This window comes from Phocoena phocoena, chromosome 14 (assembly GCF_963924675.1).
Source record: "Phocoena phocoena chromosome 14, mPhoPho1.1, whole genome shotgun sequence".
Lineage (NCBI taxonomy): Eukaryota > Metazoa > Chordata > Mammalia > Artiodactyla > Phocoenidae > Phocoena > Phocoena phocoena.
The window spans coordinates 55,760,926-55,787,780 of record NC_089232.1 but is presented as its reverse complement, the minus strand read 5'-3'; the positions used below and the strand labels follow the sequence as shown (position 1 = coordinate 55,787,780).

Sequence of the window (26,855 nt, the reverse complement as noted above, 5' to 3'; positions counted from 1 at the left end):
AGTCATTCACCCACGTTCCTTTTTGTTTTCTGCACCTGCTTTACTTAACTCATTGCCTCTACCTTGGGAGATCATTCACTCTTTTATCCATATACTAAGGATTCCCAGTACTGAGAGTTATCAGAAATTAAACTGTAGGATGGAAAATGACCATGAAAATCTTATTTTGGTCTTTTCTTGCTATTTATGTAAATATCTGGGGACCTTGATGATTTAATACTGCTCTCTGCTTAGAATTTCCTTTCCCCCTACTCCATCTGGTGAATTCCTATCTGTTATCCTAGCAAAGCTCAAAATGTCACTCTCCACAAGGCAGAATTCTTTCTTTCCACGTACTTACCATTCCTTCTTCCTGGACTCAAATCTTGATTTCACTGCCTATTACAGTATAACCTTGAACATGTTAATAATCTCTCTAGGCTTCATTTTTTTTCATCAGCAAAACTGGAATGATAATAGTAAATCCCTTTCAGGATTATAGTGAAGATTAAAGGACTTAATTATAAAGTACTTAGGATAACAATGCTTAGCACTCAGCAAGTGCTTGATAATTAATATTACTTCACACCACTTACTGTATTGACAGTTGTCTCTTTCCTTCATCTTTTCAGTGCACTAGGCACTGTTTTAGGTGCTGGAGATTAAAGAAATAAAAGATACTGACTTTTGCCTCCACAGGGCCTTAGGTAAAGTGAGAAGACAGCTAAGTCAGTAATTATAAAACTATATAATAATTGGCATTAAAAAGGTAAATTTAGGGTGTTGTGGGAGCTCCTAACCGAAACTGGAGTTGAAGGTTCCTTGCAGGAGATAAAATCAGCCATTCATCTTCCTTCATGGTCTTAACATCCACTTATTGGTGCCAGTTCCCAAATTGTTAATCTATATTCTAGACTTGAGCACTTAAGAATTATCTTTCTACTTATTAGATTGTACTGCTTGTATGTCCCTCAGAATTCATAAATGTAAAGTTTCCCCAAACTGAAATCATCTTTTAAGACCTAAATATTTCTTAAAACTGCCTCCTGCTTTCCATTTATGCTACCTAGCTCTTGTTTCAGGTCCCCATTGTGCTATGCTTAGACCACTGCCCTGAAATCTGCTCTTCACATAGCCACTAGGATTTCTCTAAATGTAAATTGAAGTCTTTTTTTCAGCTTAAAACCCTTTGGTGGTCTCTATTTCCTATAGATAAAATCTCCATGATCTAACTCCTGCTTACCTCTACCATCTGGACTTTCCTCTACCATCTGGACTCTGCCCTTTCTTGTTCTACGTTCTCACCACATAAAGAGCTTTTTGTCTACCCTGCCCTCATGCCATACACACTTACATACCCCACTTTACTGTTACCTTCTTTCTGTTCCTTTACACACACTGGAATAAGATCCCAATATTTCATCACCTCCCTTTTACCTGGATATCTCTTACTTATTCCTTAAGACTTTGTTCTGCATTTTTTTCTAGGAAGCCTTTCTTGAGCTCTGTGTCTCTAATCATCCGTACAGAATTATGTGTCTTTTCTTTGTGATGATTTCTTTTATGATCACTTTGTTCTTGTACTTACCACATGTTTTCATTGCTAGTGTGAGATTCTCTTGCAAGATTTTAATTCCTTGATGCCCTGGCTCCCTTATATTCTCTTGAAAGCAAAAGACTAGGATAATAATAGGCCCTGAGTAAATATTTGATGGGTAGATGGATGATGAATATATGTTCATTTAGGCAAGCAGGGGTGACTAGCATATGCCAGAGAGAAGGACCATCCAGGTGCAGAGCGCAGGGGAGTAAAAGTACTTAGTTTAGGAGTTCAGAATAAACTGAAGCATGAGGTGTGAGGTTGGGAGTGTCAAAAAATGAGCCTCAACTGGTGGAGAGGGCCCATAGTGAAAGGTTTTCTTACGCCTTGCTAAGGAATTTAGTTTTTATCCTGAGGAGACTGGAGATCCATTAAAGGATTTTAAATTGAAGAATGACAGGTAGAGTTACACTAATCCATTAATTCTAAGATGGCTATATTTCTTGCATTTTAACATCTCTGGAATTACAATGCATCTTACTATTGATTATGTCTTACAGTTCTCATAAATGACACTTCTTTCTAATGCTGTTTGTGATAATGGTACATATAACAATTGATGTCATATTAATTCAAAGATATACAGCTTGTTTTAGATAGATATTCTGGCATGGTGTACAGAATGCATTAAGAGCAAGGTAATAGTACTGCTAGAAGGGAGAATAGAGAAACTGAACATAACCCGGAAGAGAAATTTGAGGCAGTAGTGGCGAAGATGCATTCATTTAGTCATTTAGATATTGATTAAGTGCTTTCTAGGATTCAAGCACAGTGCTAAGCATGGGGATATATGCAAGGATCACAAAACAGGTAAGGTTTCCAGATAGATTACAGATAATTATAAATGGTTAAGTCAAAATGGATTGTAGACCTCAATGTGAGGACTAAAACCATTAAAAATTGCACTTCCCTGGTGGTGCAGTGGTTAAGAATCCATCTGCCAATGCAGGGGACATGGGTTTGATCCCCGGTCTGGGAAGATCCCACATGACGTGGAGCAGCTAAGCCCATGCGCCACAACTACTGAAGCCACCGCAATGAGAAGCCTGTGCGCTGCAATAAAGTGCAGCCCCCGCTTGCTGCGACTAGAGAAAGCCTGCACGCAGCCACCAAGACCCAATGCAGCCATAAATAAACAAAGGCAAATATATCTATATATATATATACTGTATTATTCCATTTATATAAAATTTTAGAAAATGCGAACTATAGTGATAGGAAGTAGATCAGTGGTTGCCTGGGGACAAGAGTGAGGGAGGGAGAGATGGATTACAGAGGGGCTCAAGGAAACTTTCGAGACTTATGGCCATGTTCACTACCCTGATTGTGGTGATTGTTTCACAGGCATATATGTATGTATGTATGTCAAAACATACATATATGTATGTCAAAACCATACACTTTATATATGTGCAACTTATTGTATGTCGGTTTTATCTCAACAGAACTGGGGGGAATATTTTTTTAAAGAGTTACAGATGCAACAGAGGACTTAGTCACCCACTGATTGCTGGCAGTAAGGAAATGGAGGAATCAAACCTGATTTCTTGTTTTCTGGTTCGTACAGTGAATGGGTGGTAATGTCTTTCACCATGAATAAAGTATATCACAGAGTACCAGTTTTTGTTTTGTTTGGTGGGAGGAAGGACACAGACATTCATGGGGAGATGTTCAATAGCAGTTAGATATAAAAAATAATGAGAAGGGTATGATGGTAACAAGATAACTGAAGAGTCAAGATACAAAATCTGAGCAAGAAAAGAGTATCCAGCAAATGAGAGAAGAAATGGTCAGAGCTAAGAAGAAATTCGGGCAAGGGCAATGTCCTAGAAACTAAGGACATTGTCCTTACCTAAATACTGTCCTTGCCTGAATAGTCAGCAATATTAGATACTGAAGAAAAGTTGAGCAAGATAAGGACTGAAAAACATCCATTGAATTTAGTGGGAAAAAAGTCATTGGTGATCTTGGCAAGAAAACTTTCTGTGAAGTGGTTAGACGATAACCAGATTGCCGAAGGTTGAGGTACAGATAGGAAAGTGTAGACCACTGACTCTTTTCCAAATACTGTATTAGACTTGGAATGGGGGTGGGTGGGTGCATATGTCAGGGGTGGGGTGATAAGGGGGAATACAGAATCGAGGAGTTATTTTGAGTGTACAGTCACTATTAATATCCACAGGGGATTGGTTCCAGGACCCCTGAGGGCGGATGCTCAAAATCCTAGGATGCTCAAGTCCCTGATATTAAAATGGCATAGTATAGTTGGCCCACGACTTGAGCATCTGTGGATTCTGGTATCCATGTGGGAGGGGGGTGTCCTGGAACCAATCCCCCATGGTTGCCGAGGGACAACTGTATGTATTTATAAATTATACATATATACAGAATTATGTATATATATGTTGAACAATGCCAGTAACTTGCTGGTGTTTAGCAAATAGAATACCTACAGGTTATTAAATTCTAAATGAGTTACAGAGGACTTATTACTCCTCATGCAAATTGTGACCATAAACAGAATATTTAGAAACTGAAGAGAGTATCCCATTTATACTAACTGGGAGAATGTGTTTGTTTTTCTGTTGGAGACAATTGCTAGCTTGGTGTGCATGAAATACAAGCTCTTCTTTCTCCTTGAAGTAAAAGAACATGAAGTAACTTTTCTCTGTTTACATATTTGTTTATAAGAGAGGATCTAAAATAATTTAAAACAGAAAATTCAGAAGTAACTGTTGATCCACAGCCTATCTCACTGCTACACTCCAGTTCTTCAGAAAGAGAACATTAAAGCATAATTAATTCCTGAAAGGCTTACATCATGTGCGTATGTTCGGGGGGGTCTGATAAAGAAAATAAAATATAATAATATTATTTGTACTTCTGTCTGTGGTGTAGCTCCAAAATTTCTTCAGTGTTGTTTTTAATTTTGTTTTCTTTCACAAGTGCCTATACAGTCAACCAAATTCAATGAGAATTCAGTTTAGGCTAAAGGTTTGTCGTTTTCAACATATAGTACTTGATAATTTTCAATCATATATTATGTTTTGAGACCTACCTTTTTATTCACATCAGCATCTTCATTTTTCTATTTTCCATTTGTTTTACATAATAAAGATAATAAAATAACTAGATAATTGTACAAACATTTCAATTTTTTTAATTGTTACTACTCTACAGAGTAAACTTTGTGACTGGCTCAGTAGTTGGAAACCTTTATATTGAATAATAAAAAGGAAGCCATTATATATAGGCCTTGAAATGACCAAGACATCAAAAGGTACCTCGTCTTTTTTGAGTAAGTATTTAGGATGAGCCTAGAATAGAGAATAGAGAGCCTCCTGAGACTGATCAAAACTGTGAGGCATAGCACTGCCATCTAATCCTGTGAAGATGAATGGTAGTTTCACAGGATACCTTGAAAGCATTTGAAGACTTCAACAGTAAACTGTAGGACTTAGAAACAGTGGTGATATGTTGATTTTTTTAAACATTTTTTATTGTGGTAAAATATACAGAACATAAAATTTACCCCTTTAACCATTTTTAGGTGTACAGTTCAATGGCATTAAACACATTCTCATTGTTGTGCAACCATTGCCACCATCCATCTCTAGAACACTTTCATGTTTCCAAACTGAAAGTGTGTATCCATCCACTCCTCTCCCTTGCCCCACCCCTCTGACCCCTGCCCCTAGCAACTGCCATTCTGTTTTCTGTTTGTATGAATTTGACTACTCCAGGTACCTTATATAATTGAAATCATACAATATTTGCCCTTTTCTTCTCATCTGGCTTATTTCACTTAGAATAATGTCTTCAAGGTTCATCCGTGTTGTAGCATGTTTCACAATTTCATTCCTTTTTTAAGCTGAATAATATTCCATTGTATGTATGTACCATTCATTTGTCAATGGACATTTGGGTGGTTTTCACCTTTTGGCTATCGTGAATAATGCTGCTATGAATATGGGTATACAGATATCTGCTTGACTCCCTGCTTTCAATTTTTTGGGTTGTATATACCTAGAATTGGAATTGCCAGATCAAATGGTACTTCCATGTTTAATTTTTTGAGAAACAGTGAATACTGTTTTCTACACCACGTGTACCATTTTACATTCCTACCGGAATACACAAGGATTCCAATTTCTTCACATCCTTGCTAACACTTGTTATTTTTGTTTGTTTTTTTATTGGAGTATAGTTGCTTTACAATGTTGTGTTAGTTTCTGCTGTACAACGAAGTGAATCAGCTATATATATACATATATCGCCTCTCTGTTGGACCTCCCTCCCACCCCCTCCACCCATCCCACCCATGTAGGTCCTCACAGAGTACCGAGCTGAGCTCCCTGTGCTATATGTTTGTTTTTGTAATAGCCATCCTAATGGGTATAATTGGTTTCTTTTTTTGAGATGAAGTTTGGAACATTGGAAGAGAGCATGGGAAGTGGATTTTAGATTATATATGTTTTTAATATAGTGGCTGATGGGTTTTTTGTGTAACAAAAAGTTTTTAAAATTATATTTCAAAAATCAGCTGTTGATATAGGAAAAGCAGTGCTCAGAGGAAAATATATAACTGTAAATGCCTGCATTAAAAAAGAAGAAAGATCTCAAATCAATAACCTAACTTTAATCTTAAGGAAATAGGAAAAAAAAAAAAAAGAAAGCCAAAGCTAACAATAAAGACCTGGGTGGTGGTGGTGGTTGCCTAACATTGTGAATATACTAAATGCCACGGAGTTGCACATTTTTAAATGGTTAAAATGGTAAATTTTATGAGTACTTTACCAGAGTAAAAAGAAAGAGTCAATAGAACAAGAAGTCACCTATTTGGCAGACTAGCACTAGATCTAATGACCAGTGATATTAGCCTAATTTAGGGGTTATTGTACCTTATTATATGTGAAAAATTTCCTAGGAAGTTTGAAAAATAAGTACAGTAGGTCTCTTCCTTCCTCTCTTCTGATTCATTCTGTCTGAGGAAGGGTCTAGGAATCTCAATATTAAGGAAGCACTTTAGATGATTATGATATAAGTGGCTCCCAACAGCATATTATTGTCAGAAATGCAGTGCTATACTATCATATATGTAACATTCTAGGGTGCGAAATATTTTAGGCTCTATACATAAATGGTTTTGCTTTCTGTGCTTTTATGAAGTGAAGCAAAGAAAGAAACATGAAAGCCAGATATAAAAGTTAGGTTTTCTTGTGTGCATGTGAGAAAACTGAGCCTAAAAATTCAAAATTATTCTTTATTCCCAAATTTTTAGATAAAATTGCCCCTTAGTAGATGTGGCTTTTTTATCTTGTGACTGTGAGTCTTCCTGACCATAGCAGCATATCCATCACATGGGTTATTGGAATACTGGAATAAATGTTCCAAACCTTCTACTGTATAAATTAAGATAACAGGTTATTTTACATAATTATGCTTTATTTATATAGAACAATATTCTGAGATTCAACATTTATGATTTCTAGGATTTCTAATTAAATTTCAGCAGAACCTGGGCTATTTCTGCAAATTGTTGGTATGTGGGGAGTTGTGGTTTACTTGAGGCATAGCTTTGAATCATGCACTTTAAAGCTGCTATGTGTGAATAGCAGACCGTTTAGCTAGAGAATGACTCTAGTTGCAATTTAGCAATTTAATTTAGCATGGCTTTTCTATAGATCTATTTTGATGAGATTAAATCTTCAGACAGTAATATTGTATGCTGCATGATGGATTCCTCTGAGACCTCCAGATCTTATTCATTTCCTTTTGAACTATAGACCACACTGGAGATGTAGCTAATTAAAGTTGGGTGTACAAGTCAACAAAGTTCATTGTTCTATAGAGGAAATAAGTATTTCATTGTCTTTTTATTTACTTTTTCCAAATACATTATAACTTTATATATACCACATAGAATTGTCTCAGTTTACAAATGTTTATCTTTATGCGCTCATTCCTTTCTTATCTATATACTCAATAAACACTTATTGAAAAATAATAATATTGTATGCTGCATATGGGGGGACAGTCTGCTTACTAGCAGACTTAATAGACTTAAACACTAATGGACTTAAACACTATGGGACTTAATTTTTTAAGCTCCTATCTTTGAGGAATATTTTGAAGTTTGATTTTTAAAGTTTTTTCTTAACCATATCTAGGCCAGCCAGGCATCCGAGAAGCTATTTCCATGTCCTGTATAACCAATGGGAGTGGTGCAAACAGAAAACCAAGTCACACCAGCTCTGTTTCAATTGCAAGAAAAGAAACTCTTTCATCTGCTGCTAAAAGGTATGCATTTGTAAAAAAAAGCTAACATAGCAAAATTGAATGTGATAACTCAGTTTGCTTTTGAAAGGAATGTGAAATAGAGCTGTATGGAATTCAGGTGAGCATGTCCTTTAAATTCTTTGTCTCTGAATGCCCAGATATCCAACCTGTACTTGCTGAGTTTACATTCATCACACCTATGGAGTAGTGTGAGGACGCTTTTGGTTCTTACTAAAGACAGCAAGCAGTTTCATTTCCTGGTTTGGTTTTGTTTCTTTTTAATTGTTTCTTTTTAATAGGCGTTTGTTGATGCGATAAACATCACTATATTTAATGTAATTATATAAGTGAATTTTCCATGGCAAGTGATACATTTGATATAGCATTTTTAAAGGAGTAGAATCTTCAGCATATATGTATATTAGTGGGAGGTTAAATGCTATAACTTTTATTTTTTAATCATGACTATAAAACTGAGGCTTAATTCAAAATGTTATATTAATGTGTTGTGTATTCGTGTGAGTATGTTAGGGGTGGTGGGCAGGAGGGCAGTGGAAATATTGTAATATAAAAGTTTCAGTGGACTACGTTCTCTATGTTCTTTTCATCAATTAATTAATTCAGTGTATTCCAATAAAATTGCTTACTGGATTTTTCTGCTTTTGTGTAATACCCAGCAAATTATTCCATATAGGGTTTGGAGAGACCATAAGGGATCAGCCACATAATCTTATAGCTGTTTTCTTTAAAGAATGATTGAAGAAAAACTTTCAGTAATAGAATAATATTTAAAATATGCTGATGGAAAATGGTTGCCTGGATAAACTAATGCCAGTGACTGAATTATTTAACAGTGTATATTTACAGATGTTAACCAGACATTTGACTACAGGAGTGGTGAAGAAATGACAAGATATTTAGGCCTTTTAAAAATCCCCTGCCAAAATTTATTACCTTTGCTGCAGTTTCAGGAGAAGAGGACAAATTATGGAAAAACTAATATGTAGTGGAAATTTTTAATATAATTGTTAATAATAAACTTCCTTGTGTCCAGTAATTGTTTGGATTCAGCCCATTTTTCTTACATAGCTGTAGTTATGTGCAGCGGTATTATGTACAGTAGTGACTCAACAATCTAAAACCAGATAAGTCTGTTAATTTATGATGCAGGGGCTTTGTGTTTTTCTTCTAAATAACCCAGAAGAAAAATCTACTGGGCCCACATAAGACTACTAGCCTAATACTATGCATTTAGGATAGTTTGAAGACCAACAAGAAAGAAGTAATTTCTAACTCAGTTTTAAGTTGCAAAGTTAATCTGATATTTTTGAGGTAGAATTGTATTTCTCAGCACATAATTAAAAAACTGAATATGAACAAGACAGTCAAAAGTCAGTCTGAAGTCAGAAGTTATCAGAATGAATCAGATTAAGAGATGTTACTGTCAAAATTATATTTTAACATTATTCACTATTATCATGTGATTAAATTGTATGTACTACTTATATTTGTTCAGAATGTTCTTAAACAAACTTCTTTGTAGCTTATGTACCTTATGGTCAAATTGAAAAATGTCCTTTGGTTAAGAAGTGTAGGGACTTCCCTAGTGGTGCAGTGGTTAAGACTCTGCCTTCCCAGTTCAGTTCCCTGGTCAGGGAACTAGATCCCACACGCATGGCGCAACTAAGGGTTCGCATGCCAAAACTAAGGGTTTGCATGCCACAACTAAGGGTTCGCATGCAACAACTAAGGAGCCTGCGAGCCTCAACTAAGGAGCCTGTCAGCCGCAACTAAGACCTGGCGCAACCAAATTAAAAAAAAAAAAAAAAAGAAATGTAGACAGTTGATGGTTTTATACCTATTCAACCCTGGAATCGTTGATTCCATCTGCTTTTTAATACTGTCGTAAGTGTTTGTGCAATATAAGGATTCTTACCCAGTGTGATCAGGAATAGGAGATGCTTCATTAATCAAGAGTCAAAGTGTGGAATCATAAGAATTTATACATATATATCTTAAATATTTTAACCTAAAATATGTTCACATATGTTCATTTGTCAATTTTTTAATGAAAGGCTGAGTCTCCCCCTTCTTTCTAAGTATGCATCTCTGATTAGATTGCTTGTTGACTATCTTGCATAAAATACACCCATAAATCATTTTCTATAATTTTTAGTTTCATTCTTTAAGACAGAGTAAGAAATTTGAAACTTGCAAAAAATATGAATTAGAACCCATCTGTTTCTATGACTTTTTTTCATAATCTTTTATAATTGCGTCACCTACACACTTTAACAGCAGTTTTTTTTTAGTAACTCATTTTTATGGAGTCTTTCCAAAGCATTCAGCTTAGTTTACATAGAAATTATCATTCTCTTTCCTATGTACATTTTGTCAGTTTTCTTTGTATTTTATTAACTTAATCATTAAAATAACAAGTACAACTGGCATAAACAGGTTCGGGGGAGAAGACACAGTTGACTCTTGGTAAGTGTGAAACTCAACTGGTGGAAGCAGAAGTATACAGAAGAAACAGGAGTTAGAGAATAACCTACAAAACATGAACATTTAGTGTTCCTTGGGCATCAGTATGCTTTACAGAGGTAAAGTGTCACTAATGCTGTGATTTGGGTAAATTTAAGTCAGTTAAGAGAGCTTCTACTGTCCTTCCAGATTTGCCAAGATGGCAAAATGCATTAGAGGCCAATTTGGTCCAAAGGGGCAATCTTCCTAGGATATGTTGCCTTAGAATTATAATAAATTCTTTGCTGAAGATTTTAATCTTTACTGAAGATTTTTTTTAAAGAAATATTTTCATTATTGAATGAAAGCAGTATAAATTGTATTAGCTGTATGATTTAGGATTTTGAATTATATAATAGTGACTTTTTCCATCGTTTGATATATCTTTTTTATTTGTTTAAATATGTGTTGTTCCATGTTATACTTTATTTTACAGTGGTACAGAAAAAAAGAAAGAAAAACCACAAGGACAGAGAGAAAAAAAAGAGGAATCTCACTCTAATGATCAAAGTCCACAAATTCGAGCATCACCTTCTCCCCAGCCCTCTTCACAGCCTCTCCAAATACACAGACAAACTCAAGAAAGCAAGAATTCTACTCCCACCAAAAGGTTTTAACTGACCCCAAGTACAGAGCTAGGGAATGGTTGTAACGATACCTAAATTCTGTGACTTGAGAAAAAAATTGGCTATCCATGGTTTCCAAGAGAAAAGCCTGATGGCTTTTTTTCCCCTACATCTTTGTTGCTGTAATCTGTATTTTAACACATTGGGGAATGAAAATTCGAGGTTATATTTATCAGTTAAAACTGGAGGAAAAAAATTAAGTTATAAACAGTTTGATGAAAGGAAGGCAAAAGTAACCTACTCTAAAACCAAAACATTTTTATAGTAAAATTATAGAATATTTTAAAATTTATATATAACTGTGCATAAATTTATAGCCATGGATAGAAAATTGCCATATGTTGTTATACTCACCATATTTTGGCATCATTACAACCTTCAGCTTGCAAGGGCCCTTCTCAACAAATGGCTCTTCATTGTGACTGCATCTCAGTTTCAGTTTTGGGTTTTGGGAGGATAAGTTCTTGCTTGAGTAGAGAATTGAATTCATTTCACCTAATCTTTTCTATGCTAAAGGCTTGCTTGAGGGCTTCTCTCTGTGTCTATAATAATTAATATTTTAAAGTTATGAGAAGGGGAGAAGGGAGAAACATTCTAACAATGTGTGTGAGCCTAAATTGGGGATCTAAACCTGCATGCTGGGAGTTCAACACTACAGCTGCCTTGTAATCAAATATTTAGACCAACTTAATGAAATTTGCCTGCTTTAGGGATGTTGATTCAAGCTTTATGATTAGGTATAGATTTATTTTATCATCATACTTCCTCTTGGAAATCTTAGGAAAATATAAACCATTCCCAGAACTGGCTAGGATTTTAATAAAAATAAATGACATCCATTCCTAAAAGATTTATAATATATTTTTGTTTGATTAGCTTAGTATTTTGCCTCAAATCTCTAATGGAAATTTGGGAAAACACAACACCCTTCACTTGATTGATGCATGTTTAACATTTTAAAAATGCTTTGTGTGTCTCGTGCAGATTCTTACGCTATCTAAATGGTTTGTAATTCTTTTGACTGGTCTGATGTGGAGTTTTTCTTGGATATAGCTTATTAATGTTTTGCAACTTTGGATTGTATGTGGTTAAAGGTGGCTTTCTTTTTTAATAATCAATCTCTTTAAGGTTCTGATTTGACTTGGCATCTTCTTTGTCCCAGATCTTTTTTTCAGCTTCTTAAGGTCTCTTGGAAATGTGCTTGCCATTCTGAATTGCTCTTTGGATATACTACTACAAGAAGTATTGAAGGCTGGATGAGTTGTAGGACAGTTAGCAGTGCAGCCAAAAAATCATTTATAAGTTAAAAAATTTCAGTTATGAATATGTGGAAGCAGTTTCGATAATATAACATTCTTGTGTTAAATTGTTTATACTTCATGGATAAAATTGACTCTAAAAGATATAAACAAGAGTTTTACTTTTAGTCCCACAATTATTTAGAAATTGTCATTTGTACCATGTATAATTTAATTCCATGAGGACATAAAAAATGAAAATAGCAACCTTGTAATGATTTTGAATAAGTATAGGTTTTTTCACAAATTCACGCAATTTCATAAATTCTGAGCGATAGTAATTATTCATATTTAAGCAAATGGGTTTTTTTTTTTTAGATCAAGTAATATTTGTTCTAGTGAATCTTCTGAAATATAGTGAAAATTAAAAAACAGACTTGGTAATTGCCTTGTTTAACTCCTTGACTCATCCAGGCACAGAAACTTTCAACTAATCCTTCCTTCTCTTTTCTGGATTAGCTTTAAGAAAATGTTAATTACTGCTTTTATGTTCTAGTCAAACTGTCAATTGCTACTCTTAGAATTTTTTTCTAAGAAACTAATATGTTTCTTCCAGCATAAAACGACCACCAACGGCTGAAAAGTCACATAATTCATGGGAAAATTCAGACGATAGCCGTAATAAATTACTGAGGGCAGTTTCAACATCAAAATTAATATCAAAAGTTATAAAAAATGCAGACAAGTAAGTATTATACTTTAAGTTATATCTGAAAATTATTAATTCTTTGACTCTCACATTTGCATGTACAATTATATGCCACGTTTAAATCATTTCTAAAAATCTGTATTTATATCTTTTTTTCTTCGAAGTGCATTTTTCCTTTTGTGTCTTTAGAAAAGGCTGTCTTCCTGTTAATGCTTCTGAACTCATAATAAATTTCAGTAATCTCATAAAATTTGAGTAATTTTCATAAATTCTTTCTATGCTTTTATTGTTTAAGTGATCCTAATGGAATATTCCTTCTTTTATGAAACAGTATATTAGTAGTTTAGACCAGTGAGAAACTTTAAAAAATACTGATGCCTGAATTTCACGTCTGGAGATTTATCTGGGGTGTGGCCTAGACATTGAATCTTTTGCAATTTCTTCAGGTGATTATAATAGTCAGCCAAATAAAATTATAAAATAAATGTCTTTGAATTCCTTTTGTAGGCATAAAGATGTCATCATCAACCAAGGTAAGTTAAAAATCCTTTTTTAAAAATGTTTATCTTTTCTACATCAGTTAAATTTTTTCTTTTGATAAGAATATTGACTTACTTTCATTCAGTGTACTTTATTTATTAGCTCACAGTGATAAAAAAGAAGTGTGTTGTTATAGTCATTTAAGAAAATATCTAATTTTTATTGTAAGATATGTCATTTTTGTCTCAACCAGCAAAAATGTCAACCCGTGAAAAAAACAGCCAAGGTAAGAATAAGCTACACAGTTGGTCGCCTTCTTAGTTAATTTCTTCCTGGATCTCTTATTTGGCTTTTCATTTTTTATACTACCTGACTTTCCTCTTAATAAAGGAAATATAGTAATTTGAACTAGTGAATCCAACCACTTTTCTATTTCTCTGAGCTCTGAAGTTTTAAGGTCAACAGTAGGAATAAAGATATCATTACAAAGAGGTATAATACCTAAGGGGAATTTCCCCCTTTTTAAAAAAAATAAAAGTTGTACTTAGAAAAGCCATTTAAAAGATTGATAAATTTTAACTCAATTTCCTGTCTTGCCAACTTCATTGCAAATAATCACTCATTTCTTGAAGCTAAGACTTAAAATATAATAAGTCTAGCAAATCCATTTCCTCTTAAATTTTTCTTTTATATTAATTGTAATTTCTGGCTACTTGCTGTTGTTGGCTTGTTCTGACCCAAAAAAGGAAAGAAGACTTTCTGTAAATGTGTACTTAATTTAATTGCAAAGTAGGTAAGATTTATACATCAGTTTTACATTCTCCTTCAATTGCCTGCAAATTTAATTGAAGCATGCTGTTCTAAATAAAAGCATGTCCTTCCCGTGCATGCTTTTTACAGCTCATTTCTATATGTCATAGTTATCTTTATTTCCTGGGTTATTTATTATATTAACCATATATAATGTGGTTAAAATTTTTGTTAGAGATTTAACTTGATTTCTGTAGATTTTCACTTTTGATTCTGATAAGAAGAGTATTTGCAATCTTCTTTGGATCATTTGTTTTTACATAGAAATTGTAAATAAAGCTGATTATTGCTGCTGTTCTCTTTCAGTTAGGTCTTACTCCCTCTTTTATAATTTATAGTTAAGTATAGATTAAGTAATAGTTGAAATACCTTAAGGACAAATGAAATTTTATTTACAAAGACAATTCTTATTATGTGTCAAAACATTTTAAAAAGAGAGAGATAGTGATATATAGTGGCAAGAGCAGTGAATGGAGAGTCTCTGTTTGGTGTTTGGCTCTACTGTATAACAATCTTGTGACCCAGGCAAAATGGCAACATCTCTGGGTAGTTTTCTAATCTGAGAATATAACTATAAAGCTTACTTCACAGGACTGCTGAAGGATGAAATAATATGTATGAAAGTACTTTAAAAACAGAAAACACTGTACCTATAAAAAGGTGCTCCTATTATTACATGTTTTGCCAAAGAGCTTACATTTTATAAAAATCCTTAGAGGGTAAATGAGAAAGGGCTATCTTTCTCTTTGTCGTGCTATGGTATGTCCTTTGGAAGGAAAAGGGATCTAACTTATGATTAGTATGTAAGTGAGTGCTCTGTGTTGGTGACAATTTTCAAAACCATTCAAATAGGCAGGTAAGTAAATGTATTTAAAAGGGAAGGGTTTTGCTAGAGAAGCATCACTAAAGTGGGGAAGAAGGATGAAATGAAAAACTGGAAAAGTCAGTTAAATTCTGGTACAAGCATTGTTAGCTGAAGAAGATTGTTCCAGATGTTGGAGTTTTAAAATGTCAAATGTTGCTTGCATCAAGCCTTATTTTTGGAATTTGAGCCTGTTCCTTTGCCATTTTAATCAGCTATATTTATCATTAGAGTGTATCTTGAAGGAAAACTCTTGTGCCTCAGCCTGTTATATAATTCAGGCCTGCCTGTGAGGCAGAGCCTATGGAAAGAAGTAGATGGATTCTAGATGGTTTAGGAGATTACAGGTAGAAGAGTATGAGAGGTAAGGAACGGAGGGAATCTATGAAGGCTAACTTGAAAGTAGATAAGAGGCATCTACTAAAATAAGGAACATTTGAGGACAAGTAGATGTGTAGAAAAGAATAGTTTGGTTTTGGACAGTTACACTTGAGTTGTTTATAAATCTTAATTTACTCGTAGAGGTGTGTAACAAACAACATAGTGTAGATGTTTAAACATGTGTAATTGAAGTCAAGACTGGTTTCACCATTTACTTAGCTTGTGACCATAAGCTGGTTAATTCACCTTCTTAAGTCTTTGTTTTCTCATCTGTAATTGAGACAATAATAAACCCTCAAAGGGTTATTATAAAAATTAAAGATAATAAAGTGTTTAAGCATAGTACCTGGCACATAACACCAAATAAATTTTAGTCATTAATATAAGTGTGACAGTACTCAACCTTGTACTCAAATATGTGGAGTTAAGATGAAAAGATGACCATTAAATAGATGATCTTCACTTGATGTAAGTTGTGGATAAATTTAAGTTTGGTATTCATTTTGCATAACATATTTCACAGCACATTTTCTTATACTTTAGGTATTAATCTAAAATATTTCATTTAAAAAAATATCTGTCATTTTTGGACAGTCTTTTTAGAATGTGATTTATTCTTTAGCTCTTTTTTTTTTTTGACAGTGACAAGTGTGACTTGCTGTAAGTCATCTGCTTTGTTTTGGGGACAAGGCGATTTATATTTGGTACATGTAAGTGAGTGGTAGCAGAGAAAACTTCACCTGAAATGACTGTGTCCTTCAGACACAGCAGAGTAGAAGAGCATAAATCTGCATATTCTGATCAACACTTAGACAGAAGGAAGGAAACCATGGTTGAAAGCAGTGGGAGGTGAAATGAGATGTACACAGGGCAATCTCCGAGGCTAGATGTGGGGGGAAGGACGTGTTACACCATGTCCTATAAAAAGAGGCTCTTACTGAATTAGATCCTTATCTACACTCAAATCCTTGAAACTTAAGCCCCTTTTCATTACTCTTCTCCCTAATTCTGTTGGATCCTTTCCCATCACAAGAGAAATAATATACTAGGTAAATTTTGTAATGAAATGAGTACAGCTCATAAGCTCATCTTATAATCATTATCTAGTATATTACATTTTTAAAATATGGAAAATAAGTGTCACATGTCCTCATTTCTAGAGCAGAACCTGAATGTCTTCAAATTATTGCATGTTAACTGTCCTTTTCAGGCTTGAGTAATCCTAAATCAATTTTCTCTTGTTACATTTTAAACTCTTTTAATTGTCTGGTCATGTTGAGAACCTGAATGATTCAGGTTCCTACTGGAGAGAAATCTGCTTAATTGAGGAAAAGAGAACTCCTCAGTCACCAAATCACACTTTTACTTCCTCTTATAGAGCTGCCTCACTGTTCTATGATTAAATTCATTCTTGCTTAACTACCAAACCAGTGCAGTAGTAGCTTAACTACAGGTGTATTTAGATAGAACTATTACTGTAACATCTTAGAAAATTGAGAGGTGACTAATTCTTACTAGCTGCCTAGCTATCTGTCCAAAATGGCTTCAGATGAAAAATACTTTAAAAGTCATTTTGAAGTACATACTGTCTAAAATCCTTCAGTAGTTTGTTTTAGCCAGTCATTCAAATAATCTAAAAATATACAATATAAACTCATTTACAAAAGTGGAGAAAAAAAAACTGAATAATCTTGTCATTTTAACAACTATTACAGTTCTGATGTGTTTCTTTATTGTTTCTTTATCAGATACACATTTTTTAAATTTTAAAGATTCATTCAACAAGTATTTATTGAGTGTATTTTGTCAGGACCTGTCCCAGAAACTTGGGGATACAGCAGTTACATTCTCTGAACTCTGTGGAACTTATATTCTACCTATAAGAAACAGACAGTAAATACTTAATATGTCAGTAGGTAATACATATTGGGAAAGAATAAGGAGAGTAGACAATTGCTATTTTATATAGAGTGGTTAGGGGAGACATCTCTGATAAAGTGATAAAGTGACATTTGAGCCACCTGAATGACGTGAGTGAACAATTTGGGTATCTGGAGAAAAGAATTTCATGAACAGAAAACTGGAAGTACAAAAGCCCTGAGGCAAGAGCTTTCTTGCTGTGTTAGGAGCAGCAAGAAGGTCCTTGATCGTAGTGAGCACACAATTTTGTATTTGTTAACCATTACATTTATAAAATATGGATTCATTCTAAGCAACAGAAGAGTCATTAGACACCTCACTTAGGAAAGAGAAGCAAAGTGGTTTAGTGGGAAGAGCATAATAATAATAAGCATGAGACCTAGTTAGGGGTGAATCACAGAAGTTTAAAGAATCAGAATCCTACAATGACTAAAATTATGAGTGTTGGTTGGGGAGAAACTAAAAATTTCATTTGCCAAAGGAAGTTATGAAAAAAAACATAAAACATCCTTCATCTGATAATAAATTTTTCCCTATGACTCTTGAGACCTTGGACCTCAGTTTTCTTACATATACTTAGGCTTAGATTAGACGTTGCCGAGAGTCTCTTTAATAACTTTTTAAAAGCTCTTTCCTGCAGCAAATAGAAAATGGAAGGCAGCCCCCATACCTTCACTAACTCATGTTTAATCTACCTTTAAAGAATTTGAATACAGGTGCTTTTGTTCAGTGCCTTGTATTGTTTTCTGACCTGTTGGCTCCAGGCATGTTCTGTCCTAAAACCTGATCACATCTGTGTAAACTGAGCATTGTATCTGAAAGAATAACTAAAATTTACCTGTAAGAATATAGGATAGCAGTCCTACTGACACTGTCTGTATATTGTGTTACCTACTGAGAGGAACTATATTGTCCCCTGCTGAGGGGGTGTACAGTTTGAAACAAACCAAAGAAGTCAAAAGCCCTTAATTGTGCTACAGATAGAATCTTTCCTTGCTGTTTCTGAGATGATATCCAAAACTTTGCAGTTCCAGAATTTAGAAAGAAGGGTGCTAGCTTTAAGTCTATTTTAAATGTGAATAAGCAGGAAGGGCAGGAAACCAAATATTGCACCTCCAAAAAAATACACTCACTTCTAAAATTTACCTATTGGCATATGTTAAATAGGATATATAATCATTACTTGGATCCCTAGGTCTGGGCTTTGTCCAAGTATTGCCTGTATTTAAAAGGAGACCAAAAAGGGGGAACCTCTTCTCTGTTGGAGATTTTTTTAAGCAGAAATCTGGTATCTGTTGGTGACAGTCTTATAGATTAAAATGTATTTAAAGGCTGTCCAATTTTTTTAGTATAAATTATCCCAACTTCTAAGAATATGTGTTCTTGACATCCTCTTTCCTTATTTTCAGCTGAGAAAAAAGTCCCAAGTGCCCCCTTTGAACATGGAGAATATGACTTTTCATGAGAGTATCCTAGTCTTGGGCATATTTATTTTATTCCAGTTGAAGACTTTTCACCCATACCGAACTTTCACAACTGTAGGCATACGTTTTTTAAAAAAAAAATCTAAACTAGAAAATGTAATTAACTAGAAAATCTGCATTCCTTAAGCATGCTAGTTAACTGAGCTAGTATAGTTAGAAATCCGTTCTGTCCAGAAACCGCAATTAGACTCCACAATGTGTTGCTCACTGTATCAACTGTTTACTGTTTTCCTGAAGCACTTTGAAAAGAATTCTGAAACTTGTGATTAATTAGTGTAGCAGAAAAGAGATACAAATGATCAGTGGCATATACAAAACTGCAAGAAAAAGCATAGTAAATCACATGCCACATTCCTGAGCTATACTCATAGTTGATTCTCCAAGGAACAATTTCACCAAAAAGATTCTATTGATTATTTCCTTAAATAATGCTTTTTAAACTTTTTAAAGATTAAATATTTTCATCTTTCTAAAAATACATGCAAATAATATTTCAAGCACGCATATACTGACCACCCAGATTTATTAGATCTTTACATTTTGCTTTATTTGACTCAGGCTTTGGGGGGTTTCGGGTTTTTTTAATTAACTTTTTTTTTTTGGCCACGCCATGCGGCATGTGGGATCTTAGCTCCCCGACCAGGGATCGAACCCATGCTCCCTGCATTGGGAGCGTGGAGTCTTAACCACTGGACTGCCAGGGAAGTCCCTATTTTTTTTTTTTTTTTAAAGAAATAAAACATTAAAGATGAAGTCTCTCAATACTCTTTAATACTCTTTAGAATTTCATATATAAGTTTTTATTGTTCCCCTTGGGCCTCTTGATTTTCTTTCTGCTATAGTTAATTGAGAAAGAGAGGGATAAATATTTCAATATCTGAAGTTTCTTTTTTTAATTTCTTATTTTTAAAAAATTAAATCCAACTTGGTGTATTCAGATAAAATGAAGAATTTTTTTCATTTAGTGTTTAAGATAACTTTTCCTGGGGATACAAATGAGTGATTTGAGGGACTTTGTAAAGTACAACCATGTTTTGCTTAGTTCAGAAATGTTTTCAGCAGTATAGCAAATCTTTCAGAAGAAGTTTTATGTGCCTTATATTGTTGGAATAGACGTATTTCCCATCTTTTACCAAAGAAAGCCTTTTTCGCGCAGTAAAAATAATTAAAATGCTTACGCAAACTCCCATGTCTGATATTTTCAAGTAATTTTATAACAATCACAGTTGTTGAAAAAAAAACCAAAAAGCAAAACAGCAAAGAAAAATCTGATTAAAGGAGGTTTAGATTCAAGAAAGTTACTTAACTGTAAAATTACTTAACTGCAAATTGGCTTGTTACTGTACTTAGATAAGTGTTGACCAGCAGATACATAAGACTTGGTTATGTCTGTCTTGTAAGCTCCTAAGAGGCTAGGTTAACACATTTTACATCTTCATTGTGTACCCTCACCCAACCCCCATGTAATTAAGAATTCAATAAAATTTACCAGCTAGTAGAACTCTACCTATAGAACAACGAAAATTAAGGTAGCATTTTAGTATTTGGTCAGATTTTTCAGAACTGTGTTCTTGTCCCAGCCAGTAAAACTAACTACATAATATTTGGCAAGCACAATTAGGAATTTTTTAAATGAACACAATAAGATTAGATTATATATCCTTTTAAATTCATGACTCCCCTTTTTATTTTGGAGTCTACATTTATGATCTATTTTTACAGCTAGACATTTGAAAGGGGTGAAATTGAGACTTTATTATAGCACAAATCAATTTCCTTGTTCAAAATTCAAAGATCCTTACAGATTACATTGTTTCATTGGAATTTTTTAAATTATTACTCGAGTGTAACTGGATCATTAACTGGGACTTGAAATATTTTGTTTAAAAATAAATGAGTTTCAAGAAAAGATTTTAGCTTTCCTTAAATGGTCTTTGTCACTTTCTACCGTTAAATTGTGGACAGTATTTCTAGCATCTTGTTTACCAGCCTGTTCTGTAGCTCTGTGGTTTTGGGGAATGGAACTGGTAGTATCAGAGAAAAAGCTCAAATTAAGTAAAGATTCTTAAATTTTCTGTTTGTTTGCTGGAATTAGGTAGCATCTCACAGCTAGCTACATTTTAGTTACATATAAGATTCAAATTCAGTTGTGGGGGGAGCTCTTTAGTTCTAAAGATCGTAAAATATAAAAATGAATTCCTAAAGTGAAAACTTTAGGAGAAAGATGCTTTAAATTGTAAGCATTCTAGAAGTTCAGAAGGCTTTCTACAAAGCAATACCCAGTACATAAACAAGTACAAGTCATAGTCCAGACCCTTGAAGCTCTGCTGTTGCCTTTGAAAGGCTTTTTTTTTTTTTTAATCTCTAGGTGCACAAATCGAGCAAGCTATTTAAAAGGATAAAAAAGCACAGGAGGAACCAATCTTGGAGCAGAGTATGCCCAGTACTAATTTTCTTCTACACTCTCCTTGAATTTTTCCTTTTGCTTTGTTATAATCTGTGAAAAATTAATAAATTTTGATAAGCATCTTTTAAACATATAATGTTAATAACCAGTTATTTATATCAGTATGAATTATTTCAGCAATACTGCTTTTCTTAGAACACCTGAGAATAACTGCCAAAAAGCTTGGATTAGGGAATATAATGATCATTTTGCAATTTGAAGCACTTTGGAGGATAGGACAGCCCAGGGGAGGTTCTAAAGTAGAAGCACATGAGGAGGCTGAAGGGGAAGGACTAAGAGGTGTGCAAGAAGGACATGGAAATACAGTATTTCAAATTTTGGCCTAGCATTCACTCTTCCAAAAGATAATAGAGCAGAAACATCTTCCTCTTCTATTGTACTCTCTGGTTTCCTGTTGTTGGGATCCAGAGCTCAAGCTAATACTATTTGGATTATAAGGAAGCTGTACTGTCAGGTAATTGGACTTATGTGGACTAGCCTAAAGATATCACCACTGTCTGAACAGTACTGTCCAATAGAAATATAATGTATAACACACATATAATTTTAAATGTTCTAGTAGCAACATTTTAAAAATAAAAAGACACAGGTAAGATTAAGTTTAGTATATTTAATGCAGTATATCCAGAATATCATTTCAATGTGTGATCAATATAAAAAAACATTAATGAGATGTTTTACTTTTTTTTCATACTAAATCTTCAAAATCTGTTGTGTATTTTACACTTACAGCATGTCTCAGTTCACACTAGCTGCTTTCTAAGTGTTCTACCAGTGGCTATCATTTTGGATAGTGCAGATCTAGAACATAGTATAGAATGAAAATATTTCCCAACAGAACACAGTCTAAGAATTCATTTGACCTCTCTGAGCCTTGGTTTCCCCTTCTGTAAAAGAAGCCGTTTGAACTAGGTAAGCTCTAAGATTTCTTCCAGTTCCAGCATTATATGTTTCTAGAGAAATGAACTAATAAAATTTATGGTATTTATGGTATCAACAATATCCCCCAGAATTTTCCTTCCTTCCTTCCTTCCTTCCTTCCTTCCTTCCTTCCTCCCTCCCTCCCTCCCTCCCGTCCCTCCCTCCCTCCCTCCCTCTCGTCCCTCCCTCCCTCCCTCCCTCCCTCCCTCCCTCCCTCCCTCCCTCCCTCCCTCCCTTCCTCCCTTCCTCCCTTCCTCCCTTCCTCCCTCCTTCCCTCCCTCCCTCTTCCCTCCCTCCCTCCCTCTTCCCTCCCTCCCTCCCTCCTTCCCTCCCTCCCTCCCTCTCTCTCCCTCCCTCCCTCCCTCTCTCTCTCTCTCTCTCTCTCTCTCTCTCTCTCTCTCTCGCTCGCTCGCTCGCTCTCGCTCTCACTTTCTCGCTTTCTCGCTTTCTCGCTTTCTCCACCATGCAGCTTGTGGATCTTAGCTCCCTGACCAGGGATTGAACCTGGGCCCCAGCAATGAAAGCAACAAGTCCTAACCACTGGACCGCCAGGGAATTCCCTGAATTTCTTCTTTTATAATTAAGCATTGATCAGATTCAATTAAGAATATTTTATTTGAGCATAAGCTAGTAAGTGGTAGAGCTGAGATTCAAACAAGGTCTCTGTTTATCACAAAGCTTGTGTTCTCTCCACTATACTGTATAGCCTTCCTCTCAGTCCCAGGAATTTTCGCAATGTCAAAATAGGAGATAAAATGTTGAGATTAATTACATTTCAAGAAGCAGCAGCTTCACTATTGAATACAGATAGCCCTATAGTGTGTTTACTGATTATTATGAGATAATTTAATCATTTCTTTCTCACATTCCTTTTCTGGACCACCAGACTTTATTAATGTATTAATTAGTGTTACTGATCTCATACTCTTCTTTGACCAGTCCCATGGCCCATCTCTTCCCCTTGACTTTCATGCTGGTATACAGTGAAGACAGCCAGAAAGTAGCATTTGGGTAAAACAAATTGTTAAGTCGTTCGACTATACGATCAATAAGCCTGACAGCCTCAAGAAAAGGTTTGCAGTGAGAATTTGACTCAACAGTGATTGAGGAGGAAAGAGGTTCTTCTTCATCTATATATTTTACCTAATTCCCAAGGTAAAGAGTCTTCTTAGGTTGCAAACTAGTGAGCTACATGCAGGCCAAAGGTGTGTTTTCACATGGTATTCTCCCTTTTTTGGCAAAGGAGTAAACGTTTAAAAATTGGGAGATTTCACAATAAAGTATAGATTTTCTGTTTCTCTTGAAAAATGAGAAGATCAGCAGCACTGGGCTCACATCTTTCCTGAGGATGCTTAACTGCTGCCTTCCTGAGGTGGGGCACTGGTGTCATGCCAGTGCCCGAACCCCAACCGGTCGTCCTGTATTCTCCCACTGCTCTCATTTGCATTTCCTGCCTGGGCCTGTAGATATTTGAACTTGTGACCCATGTATTATGGTGTACCTGATAGAACCCTCAGAATTCTAACTTATTTGCTGCACTTGCTCTTCTGTGGACAGTCACTTTAAAGCTTATGAAGAGAGATTATCGTGTGTTAAATCATGTATTACAAGCAATTCCTAGACAGTGTTTAGAATGGTCATAAATCCTTCACAAAGGGAAGGGAATAAATATTTGTCGAAGACCTTACACTTTACAGTGTGATATTTACTCAGTCATAATTCTGAATGGTAAGTAGTAGTATCATTTTATTTATTTGGAAAATGAGGCCAAAGTCACATGGCTAGGAGGGGGTAAAGCTGGGATTCAGATCCCAATCAGTCTTTTTCTCCAAAGCTCCTGCTCTTTCCACTGTATTGTGTTGCCTCCCTCTCAGTCTCAGGAATTGTTCCCAGTGTCTCGATTATATTCTGTGCGTCCAGCATGCATACTGCCACTTTATCGGCAGGAAAAGCATTTTTCATCCTAACATGCACTGCCATTTTTATATTAGAAAAGTTCACAGGCGCTAGATGCACAGTTCCTTTGCTTATAGTTAGTTGCTTGTGCTGCTTGACAGTTGCTAAAGGAATCAGTGCAGTATTCTGAGCTGCCTCTATTAGCAAAGGAGAGGGCTTTTTTTTTCTTTGATGCTATCCCTAACCCAGTCCCTTTGCTGGACATATAATCTCTTCTAACTGGCAATAGAAGCATCTATTAAATATTTTATTTTTTTCCATTCAGAAAGCATTTATGCTATACACCTCTGATCAATGATCTTGGAAGAAATTCCAAAGGACAGGATATTTCCCTTTAAAAATTCATATTCTGGGCTTCCCTGGTGGCGCAGTGGTTGAGAGTCTACCTGCCAATGCAAGGGACACGGGTTCGGGCCCCGGTCCGGGAGGATCCCACATGCCGTGGAGCGGCTAGGCCCGTGAGCCATGGCTGCTGAGCCTGCGCGTCCAGAGCCTGTGCTCCGCAACAGGAGAGGCCACAACAGTGAGAGGCCCGCATACTGCAAAAAAAAAAAGAATTCATATTCTTTAAAAAAAAAAAAACAACAACTAGAAGAAAAGTATGTAACAAATTGACACCTATAAGAAAGTGAACTATACAAAAAATGACAAGGAGATACAGATAAAGATGATTGCTGAAGGGAAATAGTTACAGCTGGTAACTAAATCATTTAGTTATCATCAAAGTCCAGCTATGCTACAACTCATCAGGAAGCAGAGCCCACTGTTAGATTCAGAAGTAATAGAGACATACATCATGTGGTATTAAAACTATGGCGTGGGAGGTCTTAGCCTGTTCTTAGATCAAACCCTGAGGCCGAACACACTATGAGTAATAATAAAAGTAATGTGAACTTCTAACCCATAACAAGCACAGTTTTTAAAATCTGACTCTTGAAGAAATATTTACAGACATTCAGCAAATAATTTCTTTCCTTCTTCCATGGTTTACATTACATAAGCTATTGGATTATCTACTCTTCTCCTTAGTAGCTTAGGTCATTATTAGAGGTCCTAAGGTTGTATCAGCCTCTGGTTGATGATCACATTTTCAGTCTGTTTTTAACATGATTTTCATATAACAGACAAGTTAGCAAGTTCTAGAGATTGCCTATGCCTTTGTACTCGGTCCCTTATTTTCTCCCTCCTGCTTAGGTTCTTTTGTAAACATTTCACGACCACCATCAACATTTATTAAACCTGTCTGTGTATGTAGGTTGGGATGCTGGGACCAGGGATCCCAACACAGTCTCATGCACAGTCTCATTTGTTCACTTAAGTATTGTTTTGTTTTTAAGACATAAAAGAGTCTCATCTGTTCACTTAAGTGTTGTTTTCATTTGTAAAAGGTGTACAATAAATATTGATTTGATTCTGGAGTTGTCTTTTTAACATTTTTAGTTTTAGACTGTTGCACGTCTTAAAAACAGCTATTGGTTTATATAAATAAAAGATGTTTTTGCTGCTAACTAGAAACCTGTTTCCTAGTGCTATCTTTAAAATGTTAGTGTATTATAGTTTAATTGCTTAGACTCAAGGCTGATTGTAGGCATGATTGTGAAGTAGGGGACCTTGGTCCTCTTTCCATCCAGCTCTGGTCACTGCCCTATGTAGCAGAGCGCTTAGTCTCTCTCCCCTTCCTGACTTATGAGGGTGTCTGACTTCACTCCTCGTGGTATATTCTGAGGCCATGTTTTGTATGCCATTAAACGTCAGTAGGTTGATCAGGTAGTGTGGTGGACATGGTTGTTGTCTACTCCTGACAATCTTTTTTTCAATTGTCAGAGAAACTGCCATCACAAAATTATTTTCTTTCATTTCTGTACCTCAGCTTTCCTGGCCGTCTTGTTGAAATGTGCCAACTTATAGATAAATTATATTTTAATTATGAAAATAGTTATTCTTACTTAAGGAAATGACCAGTGGTTTTTTTCCTACAATGTTTTTGACTAGGTCTTTATACAAAAGCAATCATGTATAATGAGACTAGAACTCTGAATTAGCTATTTTTTATCTGTTTTGTTGTATCACACTAATAATACACTTTTCTATGAATATTCAGCAAATACATCTGTCTTAATTTTTTTCTTGTGTCTTAACAGAAGGAGAATATGTTAAAATGTTTATGCGAGGTCGACCAATTACAATGTTCATTCCTTCTGATGTTGACAACTATGATGACATCAGAACAGAGCTGCCTCCTGAGAAGCTCAAACTGGAGTGGGTGTATCCTTTTCTATTGTGACAGCAAATTCGTTTGCTTTGTCTTTAGTTTAAGAAATTTAGTTTACTTGGCCTCTATCAAAATTGTCTTTATGCCCAAAAAAGTAAATGTAATAAACATAACAACCACTTGAGAAAGTAAAGAGATGTCATCTCTAATCCTTTCACATATTACATGGATTTTGCTATTAGCAATTTAAAACCACCAAAATTAATATTTTCAGATAGGGTAAGCAATATCCTACGAACATCGAGGCAGGTACTTGTGGTGTGGTAGAAGAGGCATCAGATTAGAATTGGAAGGCTAGTGTGTGAGTCTTGGCTCTGCCACTTATCCCTAATGAACCTTACTTCCTTC

The 26,855-nt window shown here is 35.1% G+C and overlaps 1 protein-coding gene across 2 annotated transcripts in view; it reads left to right on the top strand.

The window, feature by feature from the left end:
• EML4 (EMAP like 4) overlaps positions 1 to 26,855 on the top strand; it is a 93,841-nt gene that overhangs the window by 17,776 nt on the left and 49,210 nt on the right. Inside the window, exons 3-7 of one of the 2 annotated variants that reach the window (XM_065891354.1) lie at positions 7,750 to 7,879; positions 10,818 to 10,991; positions 12,862 to 12,990; positions 13,462 to 13,487; positions 26,377 to 26,500. In XM_065891354.1, the coding sequence (XP_065747426.1) occupies positions 7,750 to 7,879; positions 10,818 to 10,991; positions 12,862 to 12,990; positions 13,462 to 13,487; positions 26,377 to 26,500 (583 nt within the window). Of the gene's footprint in view, positions 1 to 7,749; positions 7,880 to 10,817; positions 10,992 to 12,861; positions 12,991 to 13,461; positions 13,488 to 26,376; positions 26,501 to 26,855 lie in introns of those variants that run through there. The other variant, XM_065891355.1, reaches the window with a different exon arrangement.